The following is a 26,016-nucleotide window of genomic DNA, read 5'->3' as shown; positions in this document are numbered from 1 at the left end:
AGGTAATGCGGACCTAAAGAGTGCGCGACAGCAAAATTTATTACGGAGAGCAAAAGAACAGGGCTTCCACAGCATGGAAAGAGCCCCAAGTGGGTTGCAGCTGCTGGCTTCCGTGGCCTGCCTTTATTTCCTTATTTGGCCCCACCCACATCCTGCTGATTGGTCCATTTTACAGAGTGCCGATTGGTCCGTTTTACAGAGTGCTGATTGGTCCGTTTTTACAGCGAGCTGATTGGTGCGTTTACAAACCTTTACCTAGACACAGAGTGCTGATTGGTGTGCTTAGAATCCTTTAGCTAGACACAGAGCACTGATTGGTGCATTTACAATCCTTCATCTAGACAGAAAAGTTCTCAGAGTCCCCTACCTGATTAGCTAGACACAGAGCCCTGATTGGTGTGTTTACAAACCTTTAGGTAGACACAAAGCGCTAATTGGTGCATTTACAGTCCTTTAGCTAGACAGAAAAGTTCTCCAAGTCCCCACCCGGTTCAGAAGCTCAGCCAGCTTCACCTCTCAAGCTGTCTGTAGAGGTCCATGTGTCAAGAAAACTGAGGTCAGAGGCCCTCAGTCCGGTTCCCACAAGCAACTGAATCTCCCCGACAGCTGCCTGAATGAGTTTGAAAGCAGTCCTTCCACAGTTCAGCCTTCAGATGAAACTGCATCCCTGGCTGACAAGCTGATTGCAGCCTTATAGCAGACCTTGAGCCTGAGACATTTGACCCACAGAAAAGGTGATAATTTTGGTCTTTTTTTTTTCTAAACAGGTTCTTGCTCTGGAGTGCAGTGGCATGATCATGGCTCACTGCAGCTTCTACCTCCTGGGTTCAAGTGGTCCTCCCACCTCAACCTCCTGAGTGGCTGGGACTACAGGTTTGTACCACTATGCCCAGCTAGTTTTTCTTTTTTTGTTGTTTTTGTAGGTACAAGGGTCTCCCTGTGTTACTTAGGCTGATCTCAAATTCTTAGGCTCTAGCAATCCTTCTGTCTCAGCCTCCCAAAGTGCTGGGATTACAGGCATGAGCCACTGCACTGGGGCAGTGTTGGTCTTAGGCTAATTATGCAGCAGGAGATACATGCATTGTGCTTTGGGAATTGAAGTCACTTCTATTTCTTTGTGGCTTCATCAGTAATATGGGGCAGGGGGCATGGTCCCCACAGCTGATTCCTGAGTGTTCTTTCTGAGTATCCTTAATACTTCACACACTATCATATATCTGAACTTTGTTCATTGATTATCTCCCCTTTAATTTTCATTCCTTGATGAATCTCCAGGGTCTGGATCAAGGCCTAGCATATTTTATGTACTCATGAAATCTTTAATGAATGAAGAAATGATTTTTCTTTTTGAGACAGAGTCTTACTCTGTCACCCAGGCTGGAGTGCTGTGGCACGATCTTGGCTCATTGCAACCTCCACCTCCCAGGTTCAAGCAATTCTCCTGCCTCAGCCTCCTGAGTAGCTGGGACTACAGGCGCGCGCCACCATGCCTGGCTCATTTTTGTATTTTTTAGTAGAGACAGGGTTTCACCATATTGGCCAGACTGGTCTTTAACTCCTGACCTTGTGATCCGACTGCCTCAGCCTCCCAAAGTGCTGGGATTACAGGCATGAGCCACTGCATCCAGCGGATTTTTTTTTTTTTTTTTTTGAGACAGGGTCTCACTCTCTCATTCAGGCTGGAGTGCAGTGGCGTGATCTTGGCTCACTGCAGCCTCCATCTCCCAGTTTCAAGCGATTCTGGTTCGGCCTCCCAGGTAGCTGGGACTACAGGTGTGCGCCACCATGCCTGTCTAATTTTTGGATTTTCACCATGTTGGCCAGGCTGGTTTCAAAACCCCTGACCTCAAGTGATCTGCCTACCTCAGCCTCCCAAAGTGCTGGGATTACAAGAGTGAGCCACCATGTCTGGCCTGAATGAAGAAATAATTTTTTAAAGAGTGTTTTAAAGTGGGGCCTGGTGCGGTGGCTCACACCTGTAATCCCCACACTTTTGGAGGCCAAGGCGGGTGGGTCACTTGAGGTCAGGAGTTCGACACCAGCCTGACCAACATGGTGAAACCCCATCTCTACTAAAAATACAAAATTAGCTGGGCATGGTGGCACATGCCTGTAATCCCAGCTACTTGGGAGGCTGAGGCAGGAGAATCACTTGAACCTGGGAAGGGGAGGTCGCAGTGAGCTAAGATCGTGCCATTGCACTCCAGCCTGGGCAACAAGAGTGAAACAACGTCTCAAAAAAAAAAAAAAAAGAAAAGAAAAGAAAAGAAATTGCATTTCAAAGCCAGGTGCAGTGGCTCACACTTATAGTCACAGTTACTTAGGAGGCTGTGGTGGGAGGATAGCTTGAGCCCAGTCGTTCAAGGCTAAGTGAGCTGTGATTGTGGCACTGTACTCTAGTCTGGGTGATAGACTGAGACCCTGTCTATTAAAAAAAAAAAATCTTTCAAGCCAGTCACGGTGACTCATGCCTGTAATCCCAGCACTTTGGGAGGGCGAGGTGGACGAATCACCTGAGGTTGGGAGTTCGAGACCAGCCTGGCCATCGTGGACAAACCCTGTCTCTACTAAAAATACAAAAATAGCCGGGCATGGTGGCACATGCCTGTAATCCCAGCTACTCGGGAGGCTGAGGCAGGAGAATTGCTTGAACCCGGGAGGTGGAGGTTGCAGTGAGCTGAGATTGTACCACTGCAATATGAGACTCCATCTCAAAGAAAAAAAAGAAAAAAAAAAAGCATAGCAATGGCTGTGGGCCTGGATGCAAGTCTTAGCCTCTCCACTTCTCCACTTCCTGGCTCTGTAAGCCTTAGACAAGTTCCTTAACTCCACACTTCCATTTCCATGTAACAAGGGGTTATAGGCCAGGCATTGGTGGCTCATGCCTGTAATCCCAGTGCTTTGGGAGGCTGAGGTGGGAGGATCGCTTGGGGACATGAGTTCAAGACCAGCCCAGGCAGCGTAGTAACACATTGGCTCTAGAAAAATAAAAATAAATCATCCAAGAATGGTGACTCACCTACTATTCTACTCAGGAGGCTGAGGGGGGAGGATTTCTTGAGCCCAGGAGTTTGAGGATGCAGTGAGCTGTGATCACCTCACTGTACTTCAGCCTGAGCAATAGCAAGATCCTGTCTCAAAAAATTAAATTAGGCTGGGCTTGGTGGCTCATGCCTGTAATCCCAGCACTTTGGAAGGCCACGGTGGGCAGATTGCTTGAGCCCAGGAGTTTGAGACAAGGCTGGGCAACATGACGAAACCCCGGCTCCACCAAAAAATACAAAAAATTAACTGGGCATAATGGTACATGTCAGTGGTCCCAGCTACTTGGTAGGCTGAGGTGGGAGGAATGCTTGAGCCCAGGAAACGGGCTACAGTGAACCAGGATCATGCCACTGCACTCCAACCTGGGCAACAGAGCAAGACTCTACCTCTAAATAATTATTAAAAAAAAAATGGATTAATCGGGCATAGGTGGCTTGTGCCTGTAGTCCCAGTTACTCAGGAGGCTGAGGTGGGAGGATTGCCTGAGTCTAGGAGGTTGAGGCTGCAGTGAGCCGGAATGGCACCATTGCACTCCACCTGGGCAGCAGGGTGAGACCCTGTCTCAAAAAAGAAAAAAAAGGGAGGGGTTATAATCACTCCTCCTGACATGATACAGAGTATCCATTTGAGTTCATAACATAAATATGTACTTGGTGAATGCTCTATAACTATTGGCTTTTTTAATTGTCCCCATTTTACATATAAGGAAGCTGAGGCTTTGTAAGGAGAAATAGCTTAGCCCAGGTCATCCATGGGAAGCGTCTGGTGCAGAGGAATAGTGATCATGGTGGGACATTGCCTAGCTTAAGGTTCAGCATCCAATATTCAGTCAGTACTGGAGGGCTGGGCTGTTTCTCGTAATCAAAGGGCTGCCTTGTTCTCCTGCCCCACAGCACAGGAAATTCCAAGGTGGTTTTCTTTACAGGCTTCTCCGCTTCTGTCGCCAGAGGGGACAGCGGAGGAGCCCAGGTACCTAAGCCGACTCAAGAGAAGATGGAATTGAATATCTCAACCACCTTGTCTAGGCCTCTGTGATTTTTGAGGAGGGGGCTGTCACTGGGAAAGTTGTGAGCTGCTTTGGACCTTATCTGGGAATTTCCTTGGGCTTACAGCCTTTACCCTATCCTTGAAATGGTTCTGGTTGTGTAGCAACTTCTAGGTGGTGTGGGCGAAGTTTGGGACTGGTTTAGGGCGGGGACAAGACCAAGAACACAAGTTTCCTTGTGCTATGGGAGAGAGGGAGGGGAGGAAATTGGAGACCCCAGCACCCCCTTGCTCACTCTCTTGCTAACAGTCCACGATGGCCTGGTCCCTGGTGTTCCTCGGTGTCATCATCTTGCTGTCTGCCTTCTCCAGACCTGGTGTCAGGGGTGGCCCCATGCCCAAGCTGGCTGACCGGAAGCTGTGTGCGGACCAGGAGTGCAGCCGTAAGAGTGGGGAGGGGAGAATTGGGGGCTTGGGTGTTAGCCTGTGTAGAGGGTGCTGCATTCCTTTCTATTCCCTCCCTAGACCCTATCTCCATGGCTGTAGCCCTTCAGGACTACGTGGCCCCCGACTGCCGATTCCTGACCATTCACCGGGGCCAAGTGGTGTATGTCTTCTCCAAGCTGAAGGGCCGTGGGCGGCTCTTCTGGGGAGGCAGCGTGAGTCTTGGGAGAGTGAAAGAGGGAAGGGTACAGGGCTGGGGTGGACTAATTATCCCCATGAAGGGAAGATTTGAGGGGGGTGAACTGAAATAGACATTGTGGGGGGATATTGTTACTTACTTTATTTTATTTGCTTATTATTTTTTAATTTTTTCCGAGACAGAGTCTTGCTCTGTCACCTAGGCTGGAGTGCAACGTCGCGATCTCGGCTCACTATAACCTCCACCTCTTGGGTTTAAGCGATTCTCCTGCCTCAGCCTCCCAAGTAGCTGGGATTACAGGCATGTGCCACCACACCTGGCTAATTTTTGTATTTTTAGTAGAGACAGGGTTTCACCATATTGGCCAGGCTGGTCTTGAACTCCTGACCTTATGATCTGTCCGCCTTGGCCTCCCAGAGTGCTGGGATTACAGGTGTGAGCCACCGCCCCCCGGCCTATTTTCACTTTATTTACCAATTTTAGGGCACCTGCTATGGTCCCATGTTCTGTTCTAGACACCAAGATACAACAACAAACGATCCTTTTTATTCTAATGGAGGGAAATGAACAAAAAGCAAGGCACAAAAAATAGCAGCAGCCGGGCACGGTAGCTCACACCTGTAATCCCAAGTAAGGCCAAGTTGGGAGGATAGCTTGAGCCCAGGAGTTCGAGACTAGCCTGGGCAACATAGCAAGACCCCCCCATCTCTACAAAAAAATTTTAAAAATTAACTGGGCATCATGGCATGTGTCTGTGGTCCTGGCTACTCGGGAGGCTGAGGTGGGAGGATTGCTTGATCCCAGAAGTTGAGGCTGCAGTGAGCCGTGATCATGCTACTGCACCCCAACCTGGGTGACACAGTGAGACCCTGTCTCCAAAATAATAATAATAATAAAAGCAAATATGCGCTGCTGTGAGAATTAACAGAGACTTATTTGGGTGGTCAGGAAGGGCCTCTGAACAGGTGACATTTAAGCTGAGATTCGTATGACAAGGATGGAGCCAGTTATGTGGAGATCAGGGAGAAGGGAGAACGCAAAGGCCTTCAGCAGGCACAAGTTTGCCATCCTCCCAGACCCTAACTTTTAACTCCTCTTCCCCAGGTTCAGGGAGATTACTATGGAGATCTGGCTGCTCACCTGGGCTATTTCCCCAGTAGCATTGTCCGAGAGGACCAGACCCTGAAACCTGGCAAAGTCAATGTGAAGACAGACGTGAGTGTCATGGGGGCTGGCAAGAAATCTGGGGGGAGGACCCTTAGGTTGTGGGGATGGGCAAAAATGCTCCCACACTTGGCTCCCTGGCAGCCTAGGTGCGCTGGGAGAAATTCTTTCCCTGCCTCAATTTTCTTATCAGTAAAATGGGTCCAGTTGGGAGGTGCAAAGATTAGAGGGCTCTAGGCTAATTTGCATAGCACTTGTGTGGCCAGACCTGGGCCCTGCAGCTGCAGCCTTTGCTAAAACCACTAGATCCTTTGTGGTGTGACCGCTGGTTTTCTCTCCACTGTTTGCCCTTTCTCTTTTTCAGAAATGGGATTTCTACTGCCAGTGAGCTCAGCCTACCGCTGGCCTTGCCGTTTCCCCTCCTTGGCCATATGCAAATACAATCAGCCCAGTGCAAACGGCTTGTCTCCGTGGTCTTTGGGGTGGGGTAGGGTAGGGTGGGGACTGTACAAATGAAATGTTTCTCTAGATTGCTGAATCTAACCAATTAACCCGCTGCATGTGGTAACGTCAGTAGTTGCTAGGCAGAGTTTCACTGATGAAAGCCCTGTGCAGTAGGAGCGCTCCTAAGCTTAGGTTTCGGACACAAGCAAAGGAAAACCTAAGCAGCCCAACTAGGGGATTGTAGTGTCCTCTCTAGACCAGTGGGAGGGAGCCAGTCGGACTACGCGGAGGATATAAATCGCACAGCAAAGGTTTTCTTGGAAGATTATCTGCAATGGGAGGTGGGAAGTAACCTGCGCCTATCTTCCCAGTTTTCCTCCTTTTCGCCTTTGAGAACAGTAATCGCTCCCGCCAGCTCAAGATCAGCTCCTCTTCCACCCTCTTTCTGTCAATCCTGCCCATGCCCCCTTCTTTGCATTTGTATCCCCTCCCCCAAGTCCGCTCCGATCCAATCCGGAGACTCGACCCTGCCCCCCGGACTCCAGACTAAATCCGTTCCTCTGCTCATCGAAGCAGCTCCGCACGTCCCTTCCCACTTGCTCAGCCAATCGCTGGCCTCGGCCCCGCCCCTTTGGGCTTGGCCCTTCTCACGCCACCAATCCGCGCCTTTTGTCCCGCCCCCTGCCCGCGAGTCCGCCAATCCCGCCCTTCGGAAAGCGTGGCCTGGTATCCAGCTGCCGGAGCGGGTCGCGCCGGAGGGGGGCGGAGGCGGAAGTGGCGGTGCCGGGCCCGGGGAGTAGGAAGGAGCCGGGGCTGTAGCCGGGGTGGAGCGGCTGCCAGCCGAGGAGCAGGCGCGGCCGCGGCGCCATATTGCGGCCCTCAGCGGCCGCGACCGAGTCATGGCCGAGACCTACGGTGAGGGTGGTGGGCGAAGCTGGGGTCCTGGGTCTGGGCCCAGGGAGGATGCGGCCTGTGGGAATGGGCGGGGCTTTGTAGATCAGGGGGCGGGGTCTGGTGTGATGGAGGCAGGGCCTAAGTGGATGCTGGGAGGGGTTTGGTGGGTCTGAGGCTGAGCTTAATCGATTTAGGTGGAGCCTGAGGGTCTGGTGCGTGGGTTAAATAGATCTGGGGCGGGATTTGAGGGAGCTGGTCCTGAGGGGTTCAGGGAGGCCCTGAGGGAAGAGGTGGGCGTTAATGAATCTGGGCGGAGCCTGAGTCAAGGGCGGGGCTGACTTCATGAATGGCAGGAGTCGGGCTTATGGGCTAGAGGGAACACTGAATGGAAGCTTATGGGCTAGAGGGAACACTGAATGGAAGCTCGGGAGCCTGGGGCTGATCTGCCTGGAGAGAGCTCTGGAATGGGCTGTCCTTGAGTTAGGGGCAGGACTTAGTGGCAAAGGGTGGGACTTATGCATGAGAATGGAGCTGGGGTCTGGGCAGAGGGAGGGAAGGAGAGGTCGAGAAGTGGAAAATCAGTAGGGATGCACCATAGGAAGTGGTGATTGGAGGCGGGGGAAGTGCAGGTTTAGGACTCAGAGGGAGCCGCATTCATTCAACAAATATAGAAGAGAAGGGAGAAGAGTCTAAAGACCCTGAGATGAGAACCAGCTTGTTGTTTTCAGGGAATAGACTGAAGGTCAGGGGCTATAGTGGAGTGAATGAGTCAGAGGGTGGTAGGAGGTGAAGAGCAACAAGGGCTAGATCGTAGTCCTTGTTTAAATAGCTTTCAAGAGACTTTAGCGACGAAATAGCTAAGATCTGGGACTCTGGAGCCCATGGCCTAGGTTTGAATCTCACTTCTGCCCAGCTGTGTCACTTTGGGCAAGTCAGTTAACCTTTCTGGCCTGTTTCCTCATCTGGAAAATGGGAATAATTTTTAGTCTACCTCCCTCGTAGAGTTTTCCTGAGGATGATGTGAGCTGTTGATGTGAGTAAAGACCTTTAGAACTGTTCCTGGCCCACAACAACACACAATTGACCCATGTAACAAACCTGCACATGTGGGCTGGGCGCGGTGGCTCATGCCTGTAATCCCAGCACTTTGGGAGGCCGAGGCGGGCGGATCACCTGAGGTCGGGAGTTTGAGACCAGCCTGACCAACACGGAGAAACCCCGTCTCTACTAAGAATACAAAATTAGCTGAGCATAGTGGCACATGCCTGTAATCCCAGCTACTTGGAAGGCTGAGGCAGAATTGCTTGAACCTGGGAGGTGGAGGTTGCGGTGAGCCGAGATCGCGCCATTGCACTCCAGCCTGGGCAACAAAGAGTGGAACTGTCTCAAAAAAACAAAAACAACGACCAAAAAAACCCTGCACATGTACCCCCTGAACCTAAAATAAAAGTTGAAAAAAAATATATAGAATGTGCCTGGCACATGGCAAGTACTACATAAGAGTTATCTGTTACAGTTACCTATTGGTTTGTTTCTGCCTATGTCTGTTTCTCTCCCTCTAACTGTGATGGTTAGAGAGAGAGAGATTGGATTGGAATCCATCTTTTTTCCCTGTATCTTTCTCTCCCTGTGGGTATCCCTGATTTTGGCTCCATCTGGTCAGACTTCCTCTTCAAATTCCTGGTGATTGGCAGTGCAGGAACTGGCAAATCATGTCTCCTTCATCAGTTCATTGAGAATAAGTGTGAGTTTCCCGCAGTGGTCCTGGGAACCCTGAGCTGTGGTTATGCGCATGGTGTGGGCTGGTGGGCAGCCGGTGGGGAGGGCAGGGCTGGCCATAGGTACAAGTCCAGTGCTGGCTTTTTGGTCCTTGCTTTGTCGTATGTCCTTTACTAGGTTCTCCTTGACCTCAGTCACTCCAGCAATGAGAATGGGTTTGTAGAGACTGAGAGGGCCTTGGAGGATGGGGGATCCTCTGAGCTGTCTCCTCTCTCCCTGCACTGCCCCTTCTGTTCCTCCCACTCCCAGTCAAACAGGACTCCAACCACACAATCGGCGTGGAGTTTGGATCCCGGGTGGTCAACGTGGGTGGGAAGACTGTGAAGCTACAGATTTGGGACACGGCTGGCCAGGAGCGGTTTCGGTAGGTGGGCTGGGCTCCCAAGGGTGATGGGGAGAGAGAGTGAGAAGGAAAGAGAGAGAGATGTGTGTGTAGAGTCACTTGGAGACACTGAGAGGGCAGACAAGGCAGACAGAGAGAGACGAGACACCATAGTTAGCAGGTATCCAAGGAGAGAGGGAGTACTGGAGAGAGAAAGAGATGGCGGAAGAAAAAGAGGTAGGGGCCAGGCTCAGTGGCTCATGCCAGTAATCCCCGTGCTTTGGGAGGCCAAGGTGGGAAGATTGCCTGAGCCCAGGAGTTTGAGACCAGCCTGGGCAACATAGTGATACCCCATCTCAAAGAAAGAAAAAGAGATAGAGAAAAGTGGCTTGGGGGTGGGGCAAGGGACGGAGACTGAGAGACACTGAAACAGAAAGAGAAGGGGAAACTTGAGAGACGCACACTCAGAAAGGAAAAGAGCAAGAGAGACAGAGACTAAGAGAGTTGAAGAGAATGATAAGGGAGGATGGCCGGGCGCGGTGGCTCATGCCTGTAATCCTAGCACTTTGGGAGGTCGAGGCGGGCGGATCACAAGGTCAGGAGATCGAGACCATCCTGGCTAACACGGTGAAACCCCGTCTCTACTAAAAATACAAAAAATTAGCCGGGCGTATTGGCGGGCGCCTGTAGTCCCAGCTACTTGGGAGGCTGAGGCAGGAGAATGGCGTGAACCCGGGAGGCGGAGCTTGCAGTGAGCCGAGATCGCGCCACTGCACTCCAGCCCGGGGGACAGAGAAAGACTCCGTCTCAAAAAAAAAAAAAAAGAATGATAAGGGAGGTAAGGAGGCCTGGCACGGTGGCTCACGCCTATAATTCCAGCACTGTGGGAGGCTGAGGTAGGTGGATCACTTGAGGTCAGGAGTTCAAGACCAGCCTGCCAACATGGTGAAACCGTGTCTCTACTAAAAATACAAAAAAATACCAAAAAAAATTTAGCCAGGCTGTGGTGGTAGATGCCAGCTACTCGGGAGGCTGAGGCAGGAGAATTGCTTGAACCTGGGAGGCAGAGGTTGTAGTGAGTCAAGACTGCACCACTGCACCCCAGCCGGGGTGACAGAGCGAGACTCTGTCTCTAAATAAATAAATAAATAAATAAGGGAGGTGAGGAGACACAGAGAAACAGAGGTCAGAGGCAGAAAGGGAGACGGTGAGTCGGACAGGTGTAGTTGGACGTTGAATGAATGAATGAATGCATGAATTTTTGGGATGGCAAGGGTGAGCATGAGAGCCACAGAGATGGAAAAGAAAGAGAGACAGTGAGAAACAGGGAACTGAAGACACACAGGCCAAGGCAGGAGAACCGCTTGAGTCCAGGAGTTTGAGACCAGCCTGGGCAACATGGTGAAATCCCATCTTTCCAAAAGAGAGATGGAGAAATGGATGTGTTGTGGGAGACAGAGAGAGAAATGCGTAGGGCTCAACACACGGTAGGTCTTCAGGAAATGCCTGCAGAAAAGTTGATAGGCACATAGAAACCTTAGGAGAGTCCGGGTGTGGTGGCTCATGGGAGCACTTTGGGAGGCTGAGGCGGGTGGATCACGATGTCAGGAGATTGAGACCATCCTGGCTAACACGGTGAAACCCTGTCTCTACTAAAAATACAAAAAATTAGCTGGGCGTGGTGGCAGACGCCGGTAGTCCCAGCTACTCGGGAGGCTGAGACAGGAGAATGGCATGAACCTGGGAGGCGGAGCTTGCAGTGAGCCGAGATCGCGCCACTGCACTCCAGCTTGGGCGACAGAGTGAGGCTGTGTTTCAAAAAAAAAAAAAAAAAACCTTAGGAGAGTCTGAGAAACAGAGACAGAGAGCAGGGAGAGAAATAGAGGGAATTCAGTCCATGGAAAAGTGTGATCTATGGCAGCACTTAGTAGCTGCTGAGTTAATACTTGTGTATGGATTAACTGCCTCCGGTGCACAGAGCCCAGAGGCAGAGAGAGGGGCTGAAGGATAGACAGGTGTGTAGCATGGGCTAGGTTTACGGTGAGTGCTTAGTAAATGTGGAATGATTGCATGAGTTCCAGAAGGACCCAGACTGGTGAGACAGAGAATGCAGAGTTGGCTACACTGGGAAGGAGCCTCCACCTGACACAGCAGGAGAAGGATAAACAGATGTTGCATAGTGCTTGGGCAGGACCAGGCAAAGGGGAGATTTGCTCAGAAAATGTTGAATGAATGAATGCACAAATGCATGGGAAGGCAAAAGTAAGCATGAGAGAGCCACAGAGATGAAACAAACAAAAAAGACAGTGAGAAATAGGGAATTAAATAGGGCCAGGCACGGTGGCTCACACCTGTAATCCCAGCACTTTGGGAGGCCTAGGCGGGTGGATCACTTGAGGTCAGGAGTTCAATACCACACTGGCCAACATGGCAAAACCCCATCTCTACTAAAAATACAAAAATTAGCTGGGCGTGGCAGTGCATGCCTGTAATCCCAGCTACTTGGGAGGCTGAGGCAGAAGAATCACTTGAATCCAGGGGGCAGAGGTTGCAATGAGCCGAGATCACGCCACTGCACTTCAGCCTGGGCGACAGAGCAAAACTCCATCTCAATCAATCAATCAGTACAAGACACGTAGGGCCGGGCACAGTGGCTTATGCCTGTAATCCCAACACTTTGGGAGGCCAAGGTGGGCGGATCACTTGAGGTCAGGGGTTCGACATCAGACTGGCCAACATGGCAAAACCCCATCTCTACTAAAAATACAAAAATTAGCCGGATGTGGTGGCGTGCGTCTGTAGTCCTGTCTACTCGAGAGGCTGAGGTGGGAGAATCACTTGAACCCGGGAGGTGGAGGTTGCAGTGGTTGCAGTGAGCCGAGATCATGCCACTGCACCCCAGCCTGGGAGACAGAGTGAGACTCCTACTCAAAAAAAAAAAAAGAAAGAAAAAGAAAAAAGAAAAAAGACACATAGGTTAAGGCAAGAGAATCACTTGAGCCCAGGAGTTGGAGACCAGCCTCGGCAACCTAGCAAAGCCCCATCTTTACAAAAAATATTAAGAAATTAGCCAGGTGTGGTGGTGCACACTTGTAGTCCCAGATACTCCAGAGGCTGAGGTGGGAGGATCTCTCCCTTGGGAGACTGAGCCCAGGAGGTCGAGGACGCAGTGAGCCAAGATCGTACCACTGCACTCTAGCCTGGGCTATAGAGCAAGACCGTCAAAAAAATAAAAGTAAAAATAAGACACACATGAAAGAGACACAGAGAGAAAAACAGACCAATGGAAAGATAGGGACACAGGGAGAGACAAAAACAGGGAGATTCATAAATAGAGACAGCCGGCCAGCTAAGTGAGATAGAAGCTGAGAGAGGCGAAGAGAGAGGGACTGCAAGGATGCAAGAAGAGAGAGGAATTGCATGGTGACCCGACCAAGGCCAGATTTTGGGGGATGGGCCAGCAGTGAAGGGGGGCCTCCGAACTATCAGTCTCTCTCTGTAGAGGGGGGCATTCTTGGGGCAGACCCCAGCCTTGGGGGTGACTGGGTCCCCCTGGCCCCACAGGTCAGTGACGCGGAGTTATTACCGAGGGGCGGCTGGAGCCCTGCTGGTGTACGACATCACCAGGTGGGTGCCCGGGGTGGGTGGGGTAGGGCATGGGTGGTTCCTCTCCCGCACTGCCTCCCTCTCCTCTCCCTTCTCCACAGCCGGGAGACGTACAACTCACTGGCTGCCTGGCTGACGGATGCCCGCACCCTGGCCAGCCCCAACATCGTGGTCATCCTCTGTGGCAACAAGAAGGACCTGGACCCTGAGCGAGAGGTCACTTTCCTGGAGGCCTCCCGCTTTGCCCAGGAGAATGGTGAGGGCTGTGTCGTGGACCAGGTGGTGGTGGGGGTGGACAGTCCACAGGGACCATGGGTTTACTGGCTCTGAGTGGCTGTACCCAGCAGGGGAACATGGAGGTTCAGAAGTCTGGGTTCAAATTTGAGTGTTGGCTGGGTATAGTGGCTCACACCTGTAATCCCAGCAGTTTGGGAGGCCAAGGTGGGAGGATTGCTTGAGCCCAGGAGTTTGAGACCAGCCTGGACAACATAGTGAGATCCTATCTCTACAAAAAATTTAAAAAATTAGCTGGATGTGGTGGCTCACGCCTGTAGTCCCAGCTACAGTGGAGGCTGAGGCAGGAGGATCACCTGAGCCTGAGAGTTTAAGACTGCAGTGAGCTGTGATCACACCATTGTACTCCAGTCTGGGAGACAGAGCAAGACCCTGTCTCCAAAAACAACAACAAAAACTAAGTGTTGCCACCAGTGAGCTGTGTGATTACACTGGTTCTCAGTTTCTTCATCTGAAAAGTGGGACCACAGTGTTTCTGCCCCACAGTGTGCTGTGATGATTAAGGGAGATTGTCTGTGGAAAGTCCTTAGCACCCGCCACAGAGGGGATGCTAGATTAATGTTGGCTGCTAAGGTTTCACCTACTGTTGGGAGGCAGCACAGGGTATTGGTTTTTTTAATTAATTATTTTATTTATTTTTTCCTCCTACCGCACCTTCCCGGGTATTGGTTTAATGTAGAGATTGCAACCCCAGATGGCCCTAGGTGAAAGGCACTTTTCTTTTTTTTTTTTTTTTTGAGACGGAGTCTTGTTCTGTTGCCCAGGCTGGAGTACAATGGCGCAATCTTGGCTCACTGCAACTTCTGCCTCCCGGGTTCAAGTGATTCTTCTGCCTCAGCCTCCCGAGTAGCTGGGACTACAGGCAGGTGCCACCACACTCGGCTAATTTTTGTATTTTTAGTAGAGATGGGGTTTCACCATATTGGCCAGGCTGATCTTGAACTCCTGAACTTGTGATCTGACCGCCTCGGCCTCCCAAAGTACTGGGATTACAGGCGTGAGCCACTGCGCCCAGCGAAAGGCACATTTTTGAATACAGGAGATGGGATGGGGTAGATCCTTGAGTAACAGGCACTGGTATTAAGGGGAGTGCAGCATACTGACAACACACGCCAAAAGGTTTGCAAGGGCCAACCACAATGGCTCACACCTGTAATCCTAGCATTTTGGGAGGCCAAGGTAGGAGGATCACTTGAGGTCAGGAGTTTGAGACCAGCCTGTGCAGAGTGAGACCCTGCCTCTACAAAAAAAAAAAAAAAAAAAGGCTAGGTGTGGTGGTATGTGCCTGTGGTCCGGGCTACTCAGGAGGTTGAGGCAGGAGGATCACTTAAGCCCAGAAGTTCGAGGCTGCAGTGATCTGATCACACCACTGCACTCCAGCCTAGGGGACAGAGAGAGACTTTTTTTTTTTTTTTTTTTTTTTTTTGAGACGGAGTCTCGCTCTGTCGCCCAGGCTGGAGTGCAGTGGCGCAATCTCGGCTCACTGCAAGCTCCGCCTCCCGGGTTCACGCCATTCTCCTGCCTCAGCCTCTCCGAGTAGCTGAGACTACAGGCGCCCGCCACCACGCCCGGCTAATTTTTTGTATTTTTAGTAGAGACGGGGTTTCACCGTGGTCTCGATCTCCTGACCTCGTGATCCGCCCGCCTCGGCCTCCCAAAGTGCTGGGATTACAAGCGTGAGCCACCGCGCCCGGCCGAGACTTTGTCTCAAAGAAAAAAACAAAGAAAAAAGGTTTGCAAGTATAAACTCATTTGGAAACATTGTGTTGGCCAAACCACGCACATCTGGTGGCTTGAGATCTGCCTGTGTTCCCCTGTTTTGCAACCTCCAGGTTTAAAGGAGGTTTTGCCATCAGAGAGGTATGGGTGTGAATTCAGCTCTGATTTTCTGACTGTGGGGCCTTGTCATGCTGCTGATGGGTAGACTCTGGTTGGCCTGTTCCTGTCCTAGATGGTGCTAGGGACACAGTGTCGGAGACAGCCCTAGGCCCAACCTTCATGGAGCTCACAGTTCAGTGGGTAAGGGTGGAAGGACAGACCCACTTCCAGACAGTGACAGCTCAGAAAGGTCAGGGCTTGATGGCAAAGCGCCGGGAGACGGGTGAGAGCCAGCAGGGGAGAGCCCCAGAGGGTCAGGGCCAGGATTGGGGGAGCAGGCAGAGGGATTGGGGTGGGATGGAGAACACAGGCAGAGGTGTCAGGGCTGGGATAGGGCAGGCAGAGGCAGAGGGGTCAGGTGGGATGAGGGGACACAGGCAGAGGAGTTACATGGGATGGGGGGCATGGGCAGAGGGGTTGGGGTGGGATGGGGGGCCCAGGTAGAGGGGTCAAGGCCAAGTTTGGGAGGCACAGGCAGAGTGGTTGCATGGGATGGAGGAGCATGGGCAGAGGGCTCAGGGGTAGAATGGGGCAGGCCTAGGCAGAAGGATCAGGGGTGGAATGGGGCAGGTCCAGGCAGAAGGGTCAGGGGTGGAATGGGGCAGGCCCAGGCAGAAGGGTCAGTGGTGGGATGGGGACCCAGGCAGAGGGTTGGGGCAAGGATGAGGAGGCACAAGCAGAGGGGTCAGGGCCAGGATAGGGGGCCACAAGAAGCTGTGGGAGCCCTAAGTACGCACCTGACCTGGCCTAGGAAGTCAGGGAGGACTTCTTGGAGGAGGAGCTGTGTGAGCTGAGCTCTGAAGGAAGAGCCAGGGGGGCATATTGGGAAGCGGACGTTAGTGGCAGGGAAATGGCATGCACAGAGGCCTGAGGTGAGGGTAAGCGGGGGATGGAACGTTGGAGGAACAGGATGAGAGTCAGCAGGTGAGAGCTCAGTGGAGGATGGGGACTAACTGGGGCCCTGACCTCAGAGTGTGTGCCCTGCAGAGCTGATGTTCCTGGAGACCAGCGCTCTCACAGGCGAGAACGTGGAGGAGGCGTTCCTCAAGTGTGCCCGCACTATCCTCAACAAGATTGACTCAGGTGAGGCCCCAACCGGCCCGAGTGGGAGCGAAGGGCAGGCCCAGGGGTCTCCAGGCAACCAATGTGACCTCTCCCTTTCCCCACAGGCGAGCTAGACCCGGAGAGGATGGGCTCCGGCATTCAGTACGGGGATGCGTCCCTCCGCCAGCTTCGGCAGCCTCGGAGCGCCCAGGCCGTGGCCCCTCAGCCATGTGGCTGCTGAGCCCTGTGGAGCCAGGTGGGACACTGAGGGCTCAAGGAGGCAGGACGGTCTCTTGGGAATGGGGGAGATGGTGTGGAGATAGACACTGAATATTGAAGACAAGAGAAACAGAGTGAGAAAAAGATGCAAAAACACACAAGCTAAAGGAGGCATCTGGCTGGGCGCAGTGGCTCACGCCTGTAATCTCAGCACTTTGGGAGTCCGAGGCGGGCGGAGGCAGTTCACTGGGTGGGGGTGGAGAGACAGACCCACTTCCAGACAGTGACAGCTCAGAAAGGTCAGGGCCAGGCCGGGTGAGGTGGCTTATGCCTGTAATCCCTGCACTTTGGAAGGCCGAGGCGGGTGGATCACCTGAGGTCAAGAGTTCGAGACCAGCCTGGCCAACGTGGTGAAGGCCCCTCTCTACTAAAAATACAAAAATTAGCCGGGCGTGGTGGCAGGTGCCTGTAATCCCAGCTACTCGGGAAGTTGAGGCAGGAGAATCGCTTGTACTTGGGAGGCGGAGGTTGCAGTGAGCCTAGATCACACCATTCATTGCACTCCAGCCTGGGTGACAAGGGTCAGAGCCAGCAGGGGAGAGGCTCAGGGGGGTCAGGGCCAGGGTCAGGGCACAGGCAGAAGGATCGGGGTAGGATAGGGCAGGCAGAGGCAGAGGGGTCAGGGTGGGATGAGGGGACACAGGCAGAGGGGTTGCATGTGATGGGGTCACATAAGGTCACATAAGGTCAGGAGTTCTAGACCAGCCTGGCCAACATGGTGAAACCCCTTCTCTACTAAAAATAAAAAAATTAGCCAGGCATGGTGGTACATACCTATAGTCCCAGCTACTTGGGAGGCTGAGGCAGGAGAATCACTTGAACCTGGGAGGCAGAGGGTGCAGTGAGCCAAGATTTAGCCACTGCATTCCAGCCTGGGCGACAGAGCAAGACTCTTGTCTCAAAAAAAAAAAAAAAAAAAAGGAGACATCTGCCGGGCCACAGGGAATCCACCTGTCCCCTGCAGCCCCAGGCCAGCTTCCTGCCCTAGACCTTGACCCTCCCATTCATAGTTCCCCGGCGATTTATTGAGTGCCTGCTGTGTGCCAGGCCCTGCTCAAGGCACTGGGGATATGGCAGGGAGTACAACAGACTCCCATCCTCATGGTGCTGACATTCTCTTTGGGGGAGACAGGTGATAAACAAGAGATGTAAGTCGGCTGGGCGCAGCGGCTCACACCTGTAATCCCAGCACTTTGGCAGGGTGAGATGGGAAGATCACTTTGAGACCAGGCTGGGCAACAAAGCGACCTTATCTCCACAAAAAGTTTTTTAAAATTAGCGAGGCGTGGTGGTATGCACCCGGAGTCCCAGCTACTTGGGAGGCTGAGGTGGGAGGATGGCTTGAGCCTAGGTGTTCAAGGCTGCAGTGAGCTGTGACCATGCGCCACTGCACTCCAGCCTGGGCGACAGAGCGAAACTCCATCTCAAAAAAAAAAAAAAAAAGGACATAAGTAAAGTATGTAGTAGTGAGGGAGGTAAGAACTATGGGGAAAAATAAAATAGGGACAGATGGGTGGATAGGGTGGAGGAGTGTACTTTTATTTTTTCTTTGAGACGGGGTATTGCTCTGTCACCCAGGATGGAGTGCTGTGGCGTGATCTCGGCTCACTGAAACCTCCGCCTCCTGGGTTCAAGTGATTCTCTTGCCTCAGTCTCTGAGCTGAGATTACAGGCAACTACCACCACGCCTGGCTAATTTTTTGTATTTCTAATAGAGACAGGGTTTCTTTTTTATTTTTGAGACGGAGTCTTGCTCTGTTGCCCAGGCTAGAGTGCAGCGGCACGATCTTGGTTAACTGCAACTTCTGCCTCCTGGGTTCAAGCAATTCTGCCTCAGCCTCCTGAGTAGCTGGGACTACAGGCGCCCGCCACCATGCCTGGCTAATTTTTATATATTTAGTAGAGATGGGGTTTCACCATATTGGCCAGGCTGGTCTCGATCTCCTGACCTTGTGATCTGCCCGCCTCGGCCTCTCAAAGTGCTGGGATTACAGTGTGAGCCACCGCACCCGGCCAAGACAGGGTTTCATCATGTTGGCCAGGCTGGTCTCAAACTCCTGACCTCAAGTGATCCACCCACCCTCGGCCTACTAAAATGTTGGGATTACAGGCGTCAGCCACTGCGCCCGGCCAAGAGTGTACTTTTTTTTTTCTTTTGAGACGGAGTTTCACTCTTGTTGCCCAGGCTGGAGTGCAATGGCGTGATTTCGGTTCACCGCAACCTCTGCCTCCCGGGTTCAAGCAATTCTCCTGCCTCAGTCTCCTGAGTAGCTGGGATTACAGGCATGTGCTACCATGCCTGGCTAATTTTGTATTTTTAGTAGAGACGGGGTTTCTCCATGTTGGTCAGGCTGGTCTGGAACTCCCGACCTCAGGTGATCTGCCCGCCTTGGCCTCCCAAAGTGCCGGGATTACAGGTGTGAGCCACCGCGCCCAGCCTTTTTTTTTGAGACAGAGTCTCACTGTCACCATGCTAGAGTGCAGTGGCATGATCTCGGCTCACTGCAACCTCTGCCTCCTGGGTTCAAGCAATTCTCCTGCCTCAGTCTCCCGAGTAGCTGGGACTATAGGTATGTGCCACCATGCCCAGCTAATTTTTGTATTTTTAGTAGAGACGGTTTCACCATGTTGGCCAGGTTGGTCTCGATCTCTTGACCTCGTGATCTGCCCACCTCAGCCTCCCAAAGTGCTGGGATTACAGGCGTCAGCCACCACACCTGGCCAAGAGTGTACTTTTAAACAAGATGATGAGGGAAGCCTCACTGAGAAGATGGCATTTGAGTAAAGGAAGGGAGATAGGGAGGCCTGTGGGGATCTGGGGCAAGAGCACTGCTGGAGAGCACAGCAAGTGCAACGCTCCTAGTGAGGGGCATGCCTGGCGTCGGTGAGGGTGACCGAAGCAGCCAGTGTGGGCATCATGGAGGACTTGTGTGTGTTCTGCGGGTACAGCATGAGATGGGGTCAGGGGTTGGAGGAAGCAGATCAGTTAGGGCCTGTGGGCCCTGGGAAGGCCTCTGGCTTATACCCTGTGTGGGAGCCATGGGAGGCTTCTGAATAGAGGAGGGACAGGATCAGATTCAGGGGTTCACAGAGTTCCTCTGGCTGCATAAAGGGAAGAGGCTGTGAGGGACAGAGGGGGTCACCAGGACACCAGAGAGGAAGCTGCTGGAAAGTCCAGGGGAGATTGTGGAGGACAAGACAAGGGGGCGGGCAGAGGAGTGGCCGAGAAGGGAATAGGGTCCATGTCCTCCCTAGACTCTCTGTCTTCCAGTCTTGGCCTCTCTCTCTTTTTTTTTTTTTTTTTGGTCCTGTTTTTTTATTTTGAGACAGAGTCTCGCTCTGTTGCCCAGGCTGGAGTGCAGTGGCGCGATCTCGGCTCACTGCAAGCTCCGCCTCCTGGGTTCACACCAGTCTCCTGCCTCAGCCTCCCTAGTAGCTGGGACTACAGGCACCCGCCACCACGCCTGGCTAATTTTTTGTATTTCTTTTTTAGTAGAGACGGGGTTTCACGGTGTTAGCCTGGATGGTTTCGATCTCCTGACCTCGTGATCCTCCCACCTCGGCCTCCCAAAGTGCTGGGATAACAGTCGTGAGCCTTTTTTATTTTTTATTTTTAGAGAGAATCTCAGTCTGTCACGCCAGTGCAGTGGTGCCATCTTGGCTCACTGCGACCTCTGCCTCCCGGGTTCAAGTGATTCTCCTGCCTCAGCCTCCCAAGTAGCTGGGATTATAGGCATGTACCACCACGACCAGCTAATTTTTGTATTTTTTTTTTTTTTTTTGGAGATGGAGTCTCGCTCTGTTCCCAGGCTGGAATGCAGTGGTGCAGTCTTGGCTCACTGCAACCTCTGCCTCCTGGGTTCAAGTGATTCTTCTGCCTCAGCCTCCTGAGTAGCTGGGACTACAGGCGTGTGCCACCATGCCGGCTAATTTTTTGTATTTTTAGTAGAGACGGGGTTTCACCATGTTAGCCAGGATGGTCTCGATTTCCTGACCTTGTGATCCACCCACCTCGGCCTCCCAAAGTGCTGGGATTACAGGCGTGAGATACTGCACCCAGCCAATTTCTGTATTTTTAATACAGATGGGGTTTTGCCATGTTCGTGAGGCTGGTCTCGAACTTCTGACCTCAGGTGATTCACCAGCCTTGGCCTCCCAAAGTGCTGGGATTACACGCCTGAGCCACTGCGCCCGGCCAATCCTGTCTCCTTTTGATGCAGCCACTGGGTCTTTCTAACACACACATCTGCTTCTGTTGCTCCCTTGTTCAAAACCATCCATGCCTCTCAGGGCCCCAGGACACAGCTGAACTCCTCAGCCTGATGTTTGACCCTGTACAGGGACTGGCCCCTGCCAGCCCAGCCTCACCAGCCTCAGCCACTTGTCCGTCTCCCTACCTCTCAGGCCACTCCAGCTACACTGAAGTTCTTCCCATTCCTCTGGGCCCTTGCTCATGCTGGGCCTCTGCTTGGAACATTCCTACCGTCTTTTCCCTGGCAACCTCCTTCCTTCCTCGAGGCAGCACTACTTGTTCCTCCAGGCTTGGTACAAACTTCTTATTTTTTTTTGAGATAGAGTCTCACTCTGTCACTCAGGCTGGAGTGCAGTGGCGCGATTTCGGCTCACCGCAACCTCCGCTACTAGGTCCAAGCAATTCTGGTGCCCCAGCCTCCTGAGTAGCTGGGACTATGGGCACGGGCCACCAACGCCTGGCAAATTTTTTGTATTTTTAGTAGAGACAGCGTTTCACCATGTTGGCCAGCTGCTCACAAACTCCTGGCCTCAAGTGATCCACCCACCTCAGCATCCAAAGTGCTGGGATTATAGGCATGAGCCACTGCACCCGGCCCCAAACTTCTTGACAGGCTTTCAAAACCCTGCAGGATTTGGTCCCATCCCTCCTTCTCTGGGGGATATGTATGTCTTGCCAATTCTCCCTTCTATACTTCATGCTCAATCCCCTCCCAGCCCTTGGCAGCTCCAGGGCGGGACAGGTGGGGAACAGGTGGTTAGACCTTGGATCTACTTGGAAGGCAGAGCCAACATGATTTCCTGATGGAATGGATGTGTAATCTGAAAGAGAGAGAGGAATCAAGGATGATGTCTTCGGACAGTGCTCTCTTGTCCTTCCAGGATTTTGCACCTGCTGTGCCTGAGCCTAAGTTTGCTCATCTGTAAAATGAGGCTAATAATAGCACCTGCTTCTATGAAGGTGTTGAGAAGAAGAAATAAATTAATTCAGGAAAGTGCTCAGAATGGGGCCTGATGGTCAAGACTTGATCGATGAGGGCTGTTTTTAAAGTTTTCTTATCCATCTTTGGGCTGAGCTCAAATGAATGGGTGTGTCTTCTTCACCTCAGGGCTTAGCAGAGACTCTGTCCTAGAGTTTGCCTTCAGTAGGTCAAATGTAACAAGGCAAGGCTTTTTCACACTTTGTTGACTGCGATCTACAGGAGGAAATATATTTTATGTGTTAATCAAGGACTGACTGTAGCAGATCCCACCCACATATAAAACTCAAACACACATTTTCCTACCACCAGTATTCTTTCGTTTCTTGACACTAAAATGAAAGTCACATAACATACATTTACGTGACTTTTCAAAGTGTACAATTCAATGGCATTCAATACATTCAGAGGATTGTGCAATCACCACTTCTGTGTTGTTCCAGAATGTTTTTTTTCTTTTTTTCTTTTTTTTTTGAGACAGAGTCTCGCTCTGTTACCCAGGCTGGAGTGCAGTGGCGTGATCTTGGCTCATTGCAAGCTCCACTTCCATGGTTCAAGCGATTCTCCTGCCTCAACCTCTAGAGTAGCTGGAATTACAGGCATGCACCACCACACCCGGCTAATTTTTGTATTTTTAGTAGAAATGGTGTTTGATCATGTTGTCCAGGCTGGCTCGAACTCCTGACCTCAGGTGATCCACCTGCATCAGCCTCCCAAAGTGCTGGGATTATAGGCATGAGCCACTGCGTCCGGCCTATTTACAAAAAAATTTTTTTTAAATAATGTTTTAATTTTGTAGAGACGGTGTCTATGTTGCCCAGGCTGGTCTTGAACTCCTGGGCCCAAGTGATCCTCTCTTGCCTTTGCCTCCCAAAGTGCTAGGATTATAGGTGTGAGCCACTGCGCCTGCCCAACCAATAGAATATTCTTATTATATATGATGCACTGTGGTATTTGCTGTTCTATGCTATTCTATTTGTTTTTTTGTTTGTTTGTTTTGAGACGGAGTCTCGCTCTGTTGCCCAGGCTGGAGTGCAGTGGCGCGATCTCGGCTCACTGCAAGCTCCGCCTCCTGGGTTCACGCCATTCTCCTGCCTCAGCCTCTCCAAGTAGCTGGGACTACAGGCGCCCGCCACCACGCCCGGCTAATTTTTTTGTATTTTTAGTAGAGATGGGGTTTCACGGTGTTAGCCAGGATGGTCTCGATCTCCTGACCTCGTGATCCGCCCACCTCGGCCTCCCAAAGTGCTGGGATTACAAGCGTGAGCCACCGCGCCTGGCCTTATGCTATTCTATTTGAATTTAAAAATTGGTCAAGGCCCACCAAACTGATTTCCCCACCAAGGCAGTGACACGCATTAGAATGACCTGGAGAATTTTAAAAGATACTGATGCCCAGGCCTCACCCCAGAGATTCTGAAGTGGTTTCAGGACTTTTTCTTTTCTTAATTAAAAGATAAATAGAGATGAGGTCTCACTGTGTTGCCCAGGCTGGTCTCAAACTCCTGACCTCAAACGATTTCTCCCGCCTTGGCCTCCCAAAGTGCTGGGATTAAAGACGTGAGCCAGGCCGGGTGTGGTGGCTCACGCCTGTAATCCCAGCACTTTGGGAGGCTGAGGTGGGCAGATCACAAGGTCAGGAGATCAAGACCATCCTGGCTAACACAGTGAAACCCCTTCTCTACTAAAAATACAAAAAAAAAAAAAAAAATTAGCTGGGCGTGGTGGCAGGTGCCTGTAGTCCCAGCTACTCGGGAGGCTGAGGCAGGAGAATGGCGTGAACCCAGGAGGCGGAGCTTGCAGTGAGCCGAGATTGCGCCACTGCACTCCAGCCTGGGCAACAGAGCGAGACTCCATCTCCAAAAAAAAAAAAGACGTGAGCCAGCCAGTTTCAGGATTTCTGGAAGCTCCCAGGTAATGCTATATATACAATCAAAATGAGAACCACTAACCTAACGTTGTCTCCCCAGCTTGGGGAACAGTGAAATGAGACTTAGAGCCAGGGTGATCCAGGAACATAGAAGGACACAGAAAGATACAAAGGCAGGTTCATTTTATTTATTTATTTATTTAATTTTTTTGAGATGGAGTGTCCCTCTGTTGCCCGGGCTGGAGTGCAGTGGTGTTATCTCGGCTTACTGCAACCTCCGCCTCCTGGGTTCAAGTGATTCTCCTGCCTCAGCCTCCCAAGTAGCTGGGACTACAGGCACCTGCCACCACACCTGGCTAATTTTTGTATTTTTAGTAGAGATGGGGTTTCACCATTGGCCAGGGTGGTCTTGAACTCCTGACCTTGTGATCTGCCTCTCTCGGCCTCCCAAAGTGCTGGGATTACAGGCATGAGCCACCGTGCCTGGCCGATTTATTTATTTATTTTGAGATGGAGTTTTGCTCTTGTTGCCTAGGTTGGAGTGCAATAGTGCGACGTCAGCTCACCATAACCTCCGCCTCCTGGGTTCAAGCGATTCTCCTGCCTCAGCCTACTGAGTAGCTGGGATTACAGGCATGTGCCACCACACCTGGCTAATTTTGTATTTTTAGTGGAGATGAGGCTTCTCCATGTTGGTCAGGCTGGTCTGGAACTCCCGACCTCAGGCGATCTGCCTGCCTCGACCTCCTGAAGTGCTGGGATTACAGGCATGAGCCACCGCGCCTGGCCTTTTTATTTTTTTGAGACAGTCTCACTCTGTTGCCTAGGCTGGAGTGCAGTGGCACAATCTTGGCTCACTGCAACCTCCACCTCTCAGGCTCAAGCGATCTTCCCACCTCAGCCCCTCAGGTATTTGGGACTACTGGTGAATGCCACTACGCCTGGCTAATGTTTGTATGTTTTTGTAGAGACGGGGTTTCATGGTGTTGCCTAAGCTGGTCTCAAACTCCTGGGCTCAAGCATTCCTCCCGCCTTGGCTTCCCACGGTGCTGGGATTACAGGCGTGAGCCACTGCGTCCATCCAGATTCATGATATTTAGATGTTGAAATGTGGCTTTACAGACTCAGACAGCTCTCTGAGGCAAACAAAGAGGGAGATGCAGGTACCCTCAGCACAAGCCCCAAATTACCTGCAGGGGAGAGGCAGAAAATCAGACAATGTAGAAACCGGGAGAAGAAAGGTATGGACAGACGGATGCAGATAGGAGGGGAGGGAAATACCTGGAAATGAGATAGAGACCAGCTGGACAGACCCCAGGGACCCTGCAGGTCACCACACCCTTCTCTTTCAGCTCACCTGTTCTCCAGGACCAGCCCTGCCCTTCCGGCTGGGGCCCAGGCCCAGGCTCCGAGAGGCCGTGTCCTAACCTGCCCTGGCCCCAGAGAAGCTGCGTTGCCACCTGTCCCCCTTCCCTGGCCTGGTGGGGCCTGGCTTTGGGGCAAGACTGAGCCACGGGGGAAGGGGGATCCCGTACCTGCTGCTGCTTCCTCTGTCTTGGCTAATGTCTGTCCCCCTGAACCCCTAACCATACCCCAAGAGCTCCCAAAGCCTGAGACCAGGGTCATTTGTCCCCAACTCCCCACCTGGCCCTGCTGTTGCTAGTACCTGTTATTTATTACCTGGAGGCCTGTCCAGCACCCACCCTACCCCCATAAAGCGTTGTTTACACCTGTGTCTTGGCCTCCATTATTCTGAGATGGCAGGGAGATGGAAGAGGTCCCTGATGGAAGAATCATGTGTCATGGTGTTTGGGGGCCTTGTTTCTGTGTTTTTTTTTTTGTTTTTTTTTTTTTGAGATGGAGTTTCCTTCTTGTTGCCCAGGCTGGAGTGCAATGGCACAATCTCGGCTCACTACAACCTCCACCTCCTGGGTTCAAGCGATTCTCCTGCCTCAGCCTCCCGAGTAGCTGGGATTATAGGCATGCGCCACACTTGGCTAATTTTGTATTTTTAGTAGAGATGGGGTTTCTCCATGTTGGTCAGGTTGGTCTCGAACTCCTGACCTCAGATGATTCGCCCGCCTTGGCCTCCCAAAGTGCTGTAATTACAGGTGTGAGCCACTGGGCCTGGCCTTGGGGGCCTTGTTTCCTGATTGGACGTGGTGTGGGGTATAACAAGCATGATGACTCAGGTGCCTGTTGCGGAGGGAGGGAATTTCTTCCTGTGTGGACGGTTTGTGACAATCTGTGTTCTAAGCTCACGTGTGTAAACATGTTGATGTCCCTGTGTTTGTGACACGTGTACATGTTTCCAGTACCTGCATATGGGATGATGTCTATAGGAATGTGTGCTGGTTGTGTGTGATGCTGACAACCGTAACTGCTCTGTGGCCTTGGTCATTATATTGGTGAGGCTGGTATTGTTTGGGACATCAAGGCCAGGGGATGGGAATTTGGACCTATAGGTGGGCCTCCGGTGTGTGCATGTCTGATGCCTGAGAGAAGCAGTGACTCACTACTGCGTGTGTGCCTGTGCATG

The 26,016-nt window shown here is 51.9% G+C and overlaps 2 protein-coding genes across 3 annotated transcripts in view; both read left to right on the top strand.

Annotated features, from left to right (window-relative positions):
- Window positions 1-6,294, top strand: part of MIA (MIA SH3 domain containing) — an 82,611-nt gene extending 76,317 nt beyond the window's left edge. The window contains exons 2-5 of the mRNA XM_063621099.1: window positions 4,340-4,472; window positions 4,555-4,688; window positions 5,777-5,887; window positions 6,201-6,294. Coding sequence (XP_063477169.1) covers window positions 4,346-4,472; window positions 4,555-4,688; window positions 5,777-5,887; window positions 6,201-6,224 — 396 coding nt within the window. The 5' untranslated portion in view covers window positions 4,340-4,345 and the 3' untranslated portion in view covers window positions 6,225-6,294. The remainder of the gene's footprint in view (window positions 1-4,339; window positions 4,473-4,554; window positions 4,689-5,776; window positions 5,888-6,200) is intronic.
- Window positions 6,295-7,003: 709 nt separating this feature from the next.
- On the top strand, window positions 7,004-25,206 carry RAB4B (RAB4B, member RAS oncogene family). 2 transcript variants are annotated; one of them, XM_055250627.2, is made up of 8 exons: window positions 7,004-7,195; window positions 8,838-8,918; window positions 9,203-9,317; window positions 12,840-12,902; window positions 12,983-13,137; window positions 16,041-16,136; window positions 16,223-16,353; window positions 24,830-25,206. In XM_055250627.2, the coding sequence occupies exons 1-7, from the start codon at window positions 7,180-7,182 to the stop codon at window positions 16,336-16,338; spliced, it is 642 nt and encodes a 213-aa protein (XP_055106602.1). In that variant the 5' UTR covers window positions 7,004-7,179; the 3' UTR covers window positions 16,339-16,353; window positions 24,830-25,206. The 2 variants fall into 2 exon arrangements, with proteins under 2 accessions (XP_055106602.1, XP_055106603.1); XM_055250628.2 differs by lacking the exon at window positions 12,840-12,902.
- Window positions 25,207-26,016: the final 810 nt, after the last annotated feature.

Source organism: Symphalangus syndactylus, chromosome 17 (assembly GCF_028878055.3).
Source record: "Symphalangus syndactylus isolate Jambi chromosome 17, NHGRI_mSymSyn1-v2.1_pri, whole genome shotgun sequence".
NCBI lineage: Eukaryota > Metazoa > Chordata > Mammalia > Primates > Hylobatidae > Symphalangus > Symphalangus syndactylus.
This window is presented reverse-complemented; position numbering and strand designations above follow the sequence as displayed.